This window comes from Nothoprocta perdicaria, unplaced genomic scaffold, assembly GCF_003342845.1.
Source record: "Nothoprocta perdicaria isolate Ctin4 unplaced genomic scaffold, notPer1 scaffold_160, whole genome shotgun sequence".
NCBI classification, from domain to species: Eukaryota; Metazoa; Chordata; class Aves; order Tinamiformes; family Tinamidae; genus Nothoprocta; species Nothoprocta perdicaria.
The window spans coordinates 1,579,914-1,592,278 of NW_020454761.1; the positions used below are offsets into that span (position 1 = coordinate 1,579,914).

The 12,365-nt window shown below is 34.6% G+C and overlaps 1 protein-coding gene across 1 annotated transcript in view; it reads left to right on the top strand.

The window, feature by feature from the left end:
• Positions 1-11,463, top strand: part of DCN (decorin) — a 38,711-nt gene extending 27,248 nt beyond the window's left edge. Inside the window, exons 4-8 of the mRNA XM_026035521.1 lie at positions 4,733-4,946; positions 5,165-5,278; positions 6,538-6,631; positions 9,261-9,399; positions 10,124-11,463. Of these exons, the coding sequence (XP_025891306.1) occupies positions 4,733-4,946; positions 5,165-5,278; positions 6,538-6,631; positions 9,261-9,399; positions 10,124-10,318 (756 nt within the window). The 3' untranslated portion in view covers positions 10,319-11,463. The remainder of the gene's footprint in view (positions 1-4,732; positions 4,947-5,164; positions 5,279-6,537; positions 6,632-9,260; positions 9,400-10,123) is intronic.
• Positions 11,464-12,365: the final 902 nt, after the last annotated feature.

Genomic DNA, 12,365 nt, shown 5'->3' on the forward strand with positions numbered 1-12,365 from the left:
CACTGAGGGTAAACAGGAGCAGTACAACTGAGGGTAAACAATGTGAGTACCACTGTGGGTAAACAGTGGAAGTAGGCCTGCGGGTAAACAGGGAGTAGACTTGAGGGTTAACAGAAGGCATACCACTGAGTGTAAGAGGAGGTTGAAAAGGCAGGTTACGAGTGAATTATCAGAATTTCATAGATAATTGAGAGTTTTAGAATTTACAAACATGCTTTACCTTTTTTCAAAACTTTTTCAAGACTTTTGAGATATAGTACTGATAATAGGTAGAATTAYTGTGAGTTATGGATCAGAAGTAAAATATGGTCCTTTTTTAGGATATCTCCTGCWGTATTTGAGAGCCATTGCTCTCCCTACTTTGTAGCAAGGTCTTTTTTGTCAGTACCATCCATATGTCTATTCTCAGGGTCTGTCTAAACTTGTTTTTTCTCACAATGGGAAACTCAAGGCCCCACTCTGGTGCCTTCACTTCCCTGTTTATTCCGCCTTGTCATCCTCCATCTGCTTTGTAGTATTTTTTTTCCTCAATTTATCGCTCTCATTCTGTCAGTTTATGGAATTCCATCAGTTTATCTCAGAAAGAAAACAAAGCATGTAGGCCCACTCCAAATACTGCTGTTTCATTTTTCCTGTTTTAATTATCTTTGAATTGTTTCATGTATTTGTAACATTTGTCTTAGGTCTCACAGAGTCACAGAATCACAGAATGGTGAAGGTTGGAAGAGACTTCTAGAGATATCTAGTCGAACACCCCAGCTCCAGCAGGGACACCTACAGCACATGGCACAGGGTGACATCCAGGCAGGTTTTGAAGACWTTTTTTTGTACATGTTGATAAGATCCCCTCTCAACCTTCCCTTCTCCAGAGAAAACAGGCCCAACTCAGTCTTTCCTCATAAGATAGATGCTGCAGTGCCTTAATCATCTTTGTTGCTCTCCGCTGGACCCTCTCTGGAAGGTCCACATCCCTCTTATACTGGAGAGCCCAGAACTGCACACAATATTCCAGATGCGGCCTCACCAGAGCTGAGTAGAGGGGCAGGATCTCCTCCYTCGACCTGCTGGCAACATCCTCCTGATGCAGCCAGGATCCCACTGGCTTTCTTGGTCATGAAGGCACACTGCTGCTCATGGTTAACTTGGTGTCAACCAGGACTGGATGCAACCTGTGCCATGTGCGCTAGGTGTGTCTGCTTGAGCAGGGGGACTGAACCAGATGATCTCTAGAGGTTCCTTCCGACCTCAACCATCTGTGATTCTGCGTGATTCACTCATGGCAAAAATGTAAGTGTTTCACATTGCACTATACTACCTACCTACATTACTTCGTACCTGATTGCCACAGACTACTTGTGCATTTTGTTGGAATATTTGGACAGAGCATGCCAACACGTCTTCCAAAATCCTTCTGAATTATGAATCCTCCTTTTTGTTTCCGAGAGTAAATATTTGAGGTAGAAACCAGGCCAGAGAAAGGTAAATGGCCAAATTCCCGCTGACTTCAACTGAGCCAGCATCTATTCCTGTTATACAGTGAGTTTTATTTTTCTTAGTACAATAATATCAGAGGTGTTGCAGAAAGGACCAAACCAGCTTTGGAGCAAATTTTGTACTGTTTTTTTTCACCTCTCTGAGCATCAATTTAAACTAGCAGTTATGACAGCATAGTCTGTAGGCATTACTGCAGTGTAACATATAATAATAATAAATAAAACAGGGTCAGAATTTAATAACAAACATAGGATCAATGTTTGCAGAGAAAACTTCGTGGCACATATGAAGTCACAGGGTGAAGGGAAAAAACTGTAGCCTCTTCTTTCTTACCTCTTTTCTTGCCTCTCATTAAATACCTCAGCACCCGTAACAAGTCATCCTGGAAGCTGTGTTGTAGTTGGTGTAACTGTGTGGAAGTTGGTAGGCTCAACATTTTTACTGAGAAAGGATGATATACTTCAGTGCTCTTTTTTCTTCTTTTTGTAAACTTATTTTAAAAGAGATTTTTTTTTCCACTCCCAAAATGAATAGAAACATGGAAGAAGATGGATTTTTGAAAAAGAAACACCAATTGCTGTGGCTCTATTCAAGTATTGTCCTAAGCTGTCACATTTTTTTCATCTGTGTAGTAGCTCTATACTAGCAGCACTCTTAGTGTCAGCTGTGGCCCAAGGTTCAAACACTTTCAGCACTTTGATTTTGTTTTCCCTCCCAAAATTTCTTTCTCTTCACAAAGTTTGTATATACAGTTACCTTTTAAAAAGGTGAATATAATGCCTTATCATACCATTTGTGCTTTATTCAGGCTATTTAGCCCATTTGGCACATTGTTGTCTAACATCCTTCCTCAATAGCACTGCTTGCAGATGTTTTCCCTAGGTGTTTCTCCTCCAGTTCCTGTTTTCAATGACCTCGAAATTTCCCCAAGTTTTTTATTTTATTCTATTTTATTTTCATTTTAACTTTTGTTACAAGCAAACCATAAGGGGCACATTCAGAGAAAAGTAAACAAAAGCACTCCAAGGTTAATAATTTATTTCTCCAGGTCCAGCACATAAGGGAGTTATTGTGAAGTGGAAAAGGAACATGTAGGTATGGTTTGCCAGGTGTAGTGCTACTATGTTTTCCTCGTCATTTGCTGTGGGAAAATGTAGATCTTTTCTTGCATTTTGTGTGTTTTATGTCCTTTTTTTTTTTTTTCCTTTACAACTACACAACAGAGTGAAATATAATACAGACTTCAAACAAGAAGATTAGGGACTTATACAACAGGGGGTTAAGTGAGAAATGGTGTTTGGGTCCAAAAAAGTTTGAAAACCACAGGCTTGTAACACATTCCCATCTAACACCACCATACATACATTGCCACCCTGAAATCGTTATTTTCAAACACCCTTCATAGATACAATCATTTGTAAGTGAGAGTAACATCTTATGAATGTTTGAATAAAGCAGCAATTTTATGTGTTTTATGTATTGATAGCACAAAAATAATGAGGAAACAGAGACAAAGCAAAGCAGAACAGATTAATCCTAGATAATTTCTGGTTCTGGACAGGACTAACAGTTCTGCTCTGAAGGAGCCTTAGCAATTCCGTTAACTAGTCACTGAATATGAACATTATATGTCCCAAAGGAATGTTGACTCAGATGTGTATGAAAAACAAATCCATGATGAAATCAACAAAAAAGTAATGTAACTATCAGTAATAAATACAGTTATCCTATTTATGAAAAACAAAAATCAATGAAAGACACTAATTTGCATGATTTAAGATGTATCCTTCATCATGAAGCCCCAGTATAGGTAGCTTTATTATACTAAAGCTGGAAGATGCATCTACTTCCAAATTCTGGCAGCAGCTACTGTTATAAAACCACAATCCGTGTGTCCTCGTGGCATGTCTTATAATACTAATTCAAGTAGAAGARAACTATAGATATAGCTTCCACTGGCCAACAAGGCCGTTATTTTGGGAGAGGCTTATTGCGGGTGAAATACTCTGCTGAACTGCGAGTGACCTTTTCTACCTCCTCTCACGAATGTGATGTTGCTAGCTAGCATGCAAAATTAAAAACAGATTATGTACAGCTTCATGTGTACTCTTGTGAAATGACCTACAGCCAAAATGCTGTTTGCTTTCCTTGGGATCATCTGCAAAAAGAGTCCTTTGGCGGGGAAGGAGAAAAATCAAATACATTTTTGAACTATCTTCTCATTTCTCTCTCAAATTTTATGAGAAAGGTAGGGTTATAGACACTGACAAACTTCTTGACAGTCTTTTAACGCTTAGCTGATTGCTGAAAGTTTTAAAGATTTTTTTTTTCTCCAGGAAAGACATGAAGGGTTAATTATAAAAATTCTAACACTATATTAAAATACACAAAGTTAACTGTAATATATRTAATATAAAAAATTGTGATGCAGCAGCAAGTGCTTTCTTGTGTTTTTTGTAAATTCAGTGACCAGAACTATTTATTACTATTTATTAATATGTCTAGAAATAAAAATAAATAATACTATTGATTTTTTTTTTAATTTATAACCCCTTCTATTTCATACATTGCACAAAGATGTAACACTATAAATTCTTAAAGAGAAGTAGACAGAAAGCAGTTGAAATGAAAAGATTCATTGTCATATTTGGTATACTTGACATCTCTTCCATTAGACACATTTCTCTTGATATTAATGGGAGTTTCTTCTCTCTTTTTATGTCATAGCTGGTTAAGCAATAAGAGTGTTAGCACGGCTGTAAAATTGCCAGATCAGAGTACTATTAGTGGCATATGCAGACCGTCTGATTCAGATATCTAAGTGAGCTGTTATGGAAGCCTCTCTTCCCTCAGGAAAAAAAAAGGAAAAAAAGAACACAAAAGTGGTAATGTTATTAATTCCATGCAAATCACTTGTTCTTCACAGCTTTCAAGTGAAAGAATTGTGCTTCATCTTGGATACAAATTATGATTCTCATAGGTATTCACAGAAGCTGCATGTACCTCAGCAACAAGATACCACCTGTAGTTGTTTTTCAGGTCTTCTTTTATTCATCTTTCACTGTTTCAACAGCCCTCAATATATTTATTTTAGTCTTGCTTTGCATTTTATGCAGCTCACTTGGTTGGCCATCACAAATATACTATTCATTAGATACACATTTTTTAAAAAAATGTTTCCTTTTCAGAATAAATTCCCTAGTGGTCATCTGAGATCTCCTTCTTTATTACTCCACAGGCATTGATCCTTGTTAACAACAAAATCAGCAAAATAAGCCCAGCAGCTTTTGCTCCTCTGAAGAAACTGGAAAGACTTTATCTGTCCAAGAACAACCTGAAAGAGCTTCCAGAAAACATGCCCAAGTCTCTTCAGGAAATACGTGCTCATGAGAATGAGATCTCTAAGCTGAGGAAAGCTGTCTTTAATGGACTGAATCAAGTGATTGTTCTAGGTAGGTGCATAAAAAATCATAACTAAATCAACCCACTACTTCACAGCGTTTTCCAGGAGTTGTTCTTAGTTCACATAGAGTGTGATTTTATGTGAAAAGTCAAGAATTGCTCCAATAAGTTATACCGCCRTATTAGCTTTGACCTGGCAGACATCTGAATTTTAACAGATATAGAGGTATACAGTGCAGCCCCACTCACAAACCTGTTTTGTTGGCAGAACTGGGCACCAATCCGCTCAAAAGTTCAGGCATTGAAAATGGAGCTTTCCAAGGGATGAAGAAACTGTCCTACATCCGTATTGCAGATACCAACATTACTAGCATCCCAAAAGGTAAGAACTTAAATAAATATTAGTTAGCTTTCTCCAGATAAAATGTAGTAATTTCTAGTTAACTAACTTAAAAATAAAGAAGCAGCTTAAAAGCCTTTTGCACCAGTCCCTTAAGTACTCATAATTTGACTGCCAATAGAAGACAGGGTTTTTTTAAAAATTGTCTTTTATTGGTTTGGCAAATTTTATTTTTCCATTATCAGAAGCTTCACAAGAGGTGCATTTTCAAAAGTAAGACGTTTTGATGTCATACTGTTTTTTTTTTTGTATCACAGTGGAAGTATAAACTGAAAGAATGTTTTTACCCTCCAGCCCTTCTTTGCTAACTTGAAAAACATTATGCACATATAAACCCATGTAGTGGGTTTGAGCCAAAAGACCATTCCTGCACAAAACAATAACATTTACTTTTTAAAAAAGTACTTCATTTTAAATTACTAGAAAATAAAAACATCTTCAATATAACCTATCCCAAAGGAAAGAAATACAAAATGTTTCTGACCTAGAGGAAATTATAGTCAATTTATTCATACTCCAGACAGGAGATTGTTTTGAAATAACTTYACTTTTTTGAAAGTTAATTTTAGTTGTTTTTTCTTCCCACACTTCYGGTTTTGGCTGTTTTTTCAGGGGACCTTAGACAATGAAAATATTTAGTCTTGATAAAGTTTTAGACTAGTGGATGCTCTACGTAAGATAAGGTTAAAAATGTTTWCCAACAGCTTTATAACCTCATTTGCTGCTTGTGTTATTTTTAAAATGCATTGGACCAAAATGTTTGTAGATTCATGCATGTGGATTACCTGAGTAAAATTTCTCTTACACTATTCCTCTTACACTTTTTCTCTTTATATATGTCCCATTTCTCTTTATATATGTCCCATTTTTATAATCATAAAGACCAAAATAAATACCTGTGAAGGATGTCATTTATCTATTTTTAAGGACTGAGTTGTATGCTAACCTTCAAACTAAGTTTAATTTCATTTAAGTCCAAACAAAAATGCTACATGAAAAATAAATGCTATTTGATTTCCCTGATTGTGAAAGTTCTTTGTTTAAATTCAATGCTTTTCAATGTACAAAGAATTGCTCACTCTTTATTGATGATATTTCAATGTTCATTAGTTCATGGAAATTATCTTGTCTATGCCTGGTAAAAATTCTTCAGTCTCAGTATAACACCAGTCAAGAGCACTTAAAAAAAATTTTWAAAAATCCAGTTTTACTGAAAGTAATTTGATGAAGTTATCTTTCAGGGCTTCCTCCATCTCTTACTGAACTTCACCTTGATGGCAACAAAATCAGCAAAATTGATGCTGACAGTCTGTCTGGACTCACCAACTTGGCTAAGTAAGAATGTGTTTCTTCTTGTCACATACATATAGTCAAAACAATAACTACTACACATACAATTATGAAATATTCTTCATATATATATATATGAAATACTTCAGTGAAGTAGTTCAGAACAGATTTATCCTTGATTAAAAAGCAGTCTGCTGCTGAATTTTCATGAATAAAGGAAAATTCTGCAAATACAGATTAGCATTTTAGTATAAAATATAACATTCTCCACAGAAATGATAAAGAAACCTAAACTGAAAGATCTTAATAACTTAGATAAGACTACCGTTTCCTGGACTGTTGGTAGGTCAGCTGTCCTGGGAATAACTGAATTTTCCTGCTGTTTCACATTCATCCTTGGAAAAAAACAGATATGAAAACATTGTTGCATGTATACTATTGACCAAGAGTAGTAGCTGCCCCAAAGCACAGGTGGCTTTTGAGAAACAGGTCAATTTATTGACTACCTCTGCTAAGATGTTTTGAACTGTAAACTGCGTTGTTTGAGAAGCCAGTATAGAATAGCAGAGTATTTGTTCACTTTTGAATTCCTGACTTCTAGTACACCAKCTATACTTGTCATATTTCTTTTTTCCTCATAAAATTACCCATGCCATACTCCTTCAAAGGTCTTCACATAGTGATGCAGTGGAAAAAAACAGTAATGAATATAAACTGAAAAAAGACTCTACTGATTTAATGAAGGAGCTCCCCAGGAGAGTAAATGTATTATACAACTGATGTTACTAAAGCCTAGAGTCTACTAAAGTTTATTAAAATTTACTTAAAGTAACTAGCTACATACAGCAGAAGTTGCATCAAGTCCTGTATAATGATGATCTGCTGCATGAAGCTTGTTAAAGTGTATATGATAAAGTGCATATATGTATAATATATATGCATATTTTTATATATGCATATTTATATAAAATATACAAGAGTGATTTTCCATCTTCCTCCTTTTTCAGTCCCATGAGGAAGAGAGGGAAGACGGAGACTATATTATTTCCTAGAACTTTTAATCTACTTTACACATAAATCCTTCCTTATTTCTTTTGTAAACATAGCCCCAGGTAACTGAGTTCTCTCGTAACAGATGTAGATGAGGTGTAATTAAACATAATTGTATGCATATACTTGCACTGCTTGTGAGAGTTAAGTTCATTTTTATTCAGATTCTTCCATTTTTCACTCTTTCTCTAAAAGACTTTTTCCTTGCATGAGCTGTTCCAAAATTGGATCTTGTCCATCCTTACCATGTGAAAGGTGGTCACTTTTGTTTTAACAGACCAATATTAAAGCCAAATATGCGTTTCTCATGCTCTTCTCTTTAGGTGTGACCCAATTGCTTATAGACATGAATATCTAGTGGATGTATTTTCTCATACATGTCCACCAAGAATTTACACAATCATCTGCCAAAAAGTTTATTTCTGATCTTTCTAAAAAAAACCACTGTGAGGACACAAGTCATTTGTAGGAATTTGGTGTGTCTCCAGACCAAATTGTGCATGTAGGATCAAATCCCCCAAGCTTTACTAAATCTTCATGGACTGTACTCAGAAGGATTTTGTTCTAATAGCTTTTAAATGAGAGTCATAAAAATTATTCCATGACCAATTTTTTTAGTAAGGATATGAGATAATGCAAAATGCATTTCTGAGTGAAGTAAAACCATACTGATGTCAGTGGGAGATCTCATTAAACTCTYATTTGTCCTTTGCTGGTTTAACCAGATTTAAGTGTTTAAATAAGTAGGATTTTGTCTTTGTGTTACATACTACTAGTTATCAATGATATTTCTTTGCTCATTTATTTTTTAAAGGATATACATAAAATATGCTTCTATTCTTGGGTGATATTATGGAAACATCCATGCCACAAACACCAAACAGGTGTTTTTAGCTCTGTAATGTTTTACTAGGTCTAAATCATGTCTTCTGAAAATGGCACAGAGAAGTACAAGTGGTAGATTATTGTGAATCACATTTTCTGTAAAAGTATTACTCCATAGCAAGTTATGATATCATCAAGATTCTGATTATCTTTGTCAAATTCTTTACTTGATTTAACAATAAATTAATGTCAGAGCATTTTTTTCCCTGGAAATTGAACATGATAAACAAGTGCTTGAACCCAGGAGAAATGTGTTCATTTTCCTTCCTGTGTGTTGCTGAGCTGATTTGTCATGTACGACTCAGTTCTAGCTCTCTGTCTCTAAAATAAGTATAAACATATTGATATCTTATAAGATTGTGGTGAAGATTTAAAATTAACAGTTCTGTGACCAGGGATCAAGTAGCTGGGCAAAGAAAGTTATTCCTACTGCCATGTAAGAAATTTTATTTAGCTCTTAAAGAAAGTCTATTACCTCCTGAGGTACACGCTATATCTTACAGTGACACTAGTCACTGAAATATAAAAGAAAAAAGTGCCATGAGCACAAATTGAATCATGTCATGTTTTTTACKATAGTTCACCTCAGATATCAAATTTACATAATCCCATCAATAGTTCTGCAAATCAGCCTTGTYTATAATATAACAGTAGTGTAGAGAAGCACTTACTCTGTGAAAGATAATTATCTGGTTTAGCATCATTTGTTTTGATTTGTTTGTTTTGTTTTGTCTTTCAGATTGGGTCTTAGTTTCAACAGTATTTCTTCAGTCGAAAATGGCTCTCTTAACAATGTACCTCATCTGAGAGAGCTTCATTTGAATAACAATGAACTTCCCAGAGTACCTGGTGGGCTGGGTGACCATAAATATATCCAGGTAAGGTTTGTCAAACTGCCTCATAGGGCAATATTTSAAATCTATATATGTATGTGACTGTGAAATAAGGTAGTGAAATCTATATATGTGACTGAATAGCTGGAAATATGGTCCTCTTGGAATTGATTACAATCTGTTCTCACTGGGTGTAAGATTTTACTGGAAAGAAAGATCCTGAAGAATGAAGACTCCCAAATATAAATCACCACTTGCACATAGCATGAGAAAATTCATTAAAAGTAGTGACTTTGGAGCAACATAATATCTWTTAGCTAATTTAAGTCACTATTCGTGATTGTTTTAACTCTGAGTCCTATACAGTCCCCTTCATGAGAATGAAAGCACTAGAGTTTGAGAGAAACCAAATAGATCCTTTGTATATAGMACATGCTTATGAATCACAGCACTATATTAATATTTTAATTTGATGACTCTTGTTTCAGTTATAGAATGATCATATAGTACAATCAATAATATTACTGAGTTCCTTTGCACAATTTCTACTTTCCTCTGTATTCTTTTTCTCTAGAAGTGTTTCAAATTGGGTATAATCTTCATAGTTCAAAACATAAGCAGAATAAAGCATACTTTTGAGAAAACAGGCATATTATTACTCTACATGGTATTGTACAATGCTTGCCAATTATCTGATGTCAAATTATTTATGTCTTTTACACTGTTTAGCACTATTGTTCACTTACTTACACACTTCTATGTCTTTCAGGTAGTCTATCTTCATAACAACAAAATTGCTTCAATTGGGATCAACGACTTTTGCCCTCTTGGCTACAACACCAAAAAGGCTACCTACTCCGGCGTGAGCCTTTTTAGCAATCCTGTGCAATACTGGGAAATCCAGCCTTCTGCTTTCCGGTGTATCCATGAACGATCTGCGGTACAGATTGGAAATTACAAATAGATCTCTAAAGACGGGGTTTGGTTGCATTTCAGTTGACGTACCGGTTGTAACAGGCCTGTTAAAAAAAAAAAAAAAAAAAAAAAAAGTTGCTAACAATTAAAGCCAAATACCAGAAACTTCATTGTAAAGTGGAGACGATCCATTGATGTAAAAGAAACAAGTCATTACAGATATACAAGATCAAGCATGCTACCAAAAAGAATTGCCAACCATGGTTAAATCTCATTTATTTCAGCCTTTTTTCCAGCATGCTTTCTGTGGTATTTATCAATTTGCTGAATGCTACAGGTTCCATTGTATATGAGATTCGGAGTAAATATTTGTCAAGCTATGATATATATGGAGGAAAAAAAAAAAAAAAAACAATTGTTGGTATTTTTATAGCCACACACACACACACACACAAAAGGTAGACAAAAAAGATGACTCTCAACCTATTTTTTATTCTTGGGGAGAATAAGCCCCTTTGAACTTACTTCAAGCCCTGGAGGTTTTAAAATATCCACTATAATATTAAGCTAATTCTGAATGTATCTACTTAGCAGAGGCAAATAAAAGTTGTTGCTAATGTCATTATTTTGGGAAAAATAAAATAAATTCATATTGTACACATGCTTTTTTTAAGTTTTCCATTCTTCTTGAGCAATGCTATTCAGAATTAGGCTAACATAATCCTATTGAACAAAATAAAGAATAGTTTGCAGTGCAAAACATTTAGCCTATGTCTGGATCTCATTAACTAYATTTCTCTAGTCCAAATCCCTCTCACCTTAGTCACAAGGGCAGTTTCACTAATCTCAGTGAGACTACATTGCAGAGTAAGGTATTAGGGTTTAGTTGTCCATCCCAATCCATGTATACATCTAAACCAAAAATAACAGCAATTCATCATTCACTTGCTCTACAATGTACATTGTTCTGTATTCCTTACTGTTTTTGGTATTTAAACTATGTTTCTAATTGCCAAGTAGAGATGTGCAGATTCCCCATCTGAAGAATTTCTGAGATTTAGATTATAAACCAGAGCATAGCTATAGTGAAATACAAGGTGAAGTAACTACCAGGCTTAGCTCAAAGTTGCTTGGACATCATTCATAGAGGTATCGTAGCATGATTTGAAAGCCCTCTGMAAATTGGGGGTTCTTCAACCCATACCAGTGGGTGGCAAATGCATCAAAGGTAGGCTGCATATTTCTACTGTCAAACTACAGAGTTAAATATATGCTCAGACCAAATGTCTCATTAAAATAGTCTTCTGCAGCCTCTTAATTCTCCAAAGTCAATCTCTCTAATTTGTAAAACTTGTATGTCATTTATATTAAAGAATACTGTAATACAGGCAAACTCCAGTGTTTGTCTTTATTTTCTGTTTTAATAGCATATAGTGTGTCAGAACTTTAATTATGATTAAGTCCAGAGAAAAAGGAATATATTTGGTATAGAAATGTTTAAAAAAGAACTAGTTATGTGAAAGTTCTCTTCCCTTGAAAAAAAGAGAAAAAAAAAAGTCTCCTTATTAACATTCATATATTTCCTTTAATAAAAGAAATATATTTTTGTAATAATTTTCATCTTTTTAGGCATTAAATARTTGGAAGTGAAAGTAAATCACTATATAACCACACAATAGGGACGGAGTGCTGTTGCATGCTTGTTTGATGTCTTTTTTTAATGTGTCATCAGTGACTTCCCCCAATTTACATCTGATTTTTCTTCTGATTTTCTCATATTGAGAGTGTTATTTTAAAATAAAACTAGTAGTACATGACATTMTTTTGTCACTGGAGGTAAAAAAAGCACAAAAAAAACTCAAATTTTTTTTTCCTTTAGTACTTAGTTGGATCTCAACCAGAAAGACTCCACATATTCTATATGCAGATAGTTCAAATGAAGAGATGCAAATAATATAAGAGATTTATCTAGAAAATAATAAAAATGAATTAGCATAAAAAAAAAAAACATATAAATACCTGTACCAGTCCTCCATCATGGATTTAGAATCTCTGCAAAATAAGGTTTTTCCTTCAAATCAGAATCAATGTTAAGT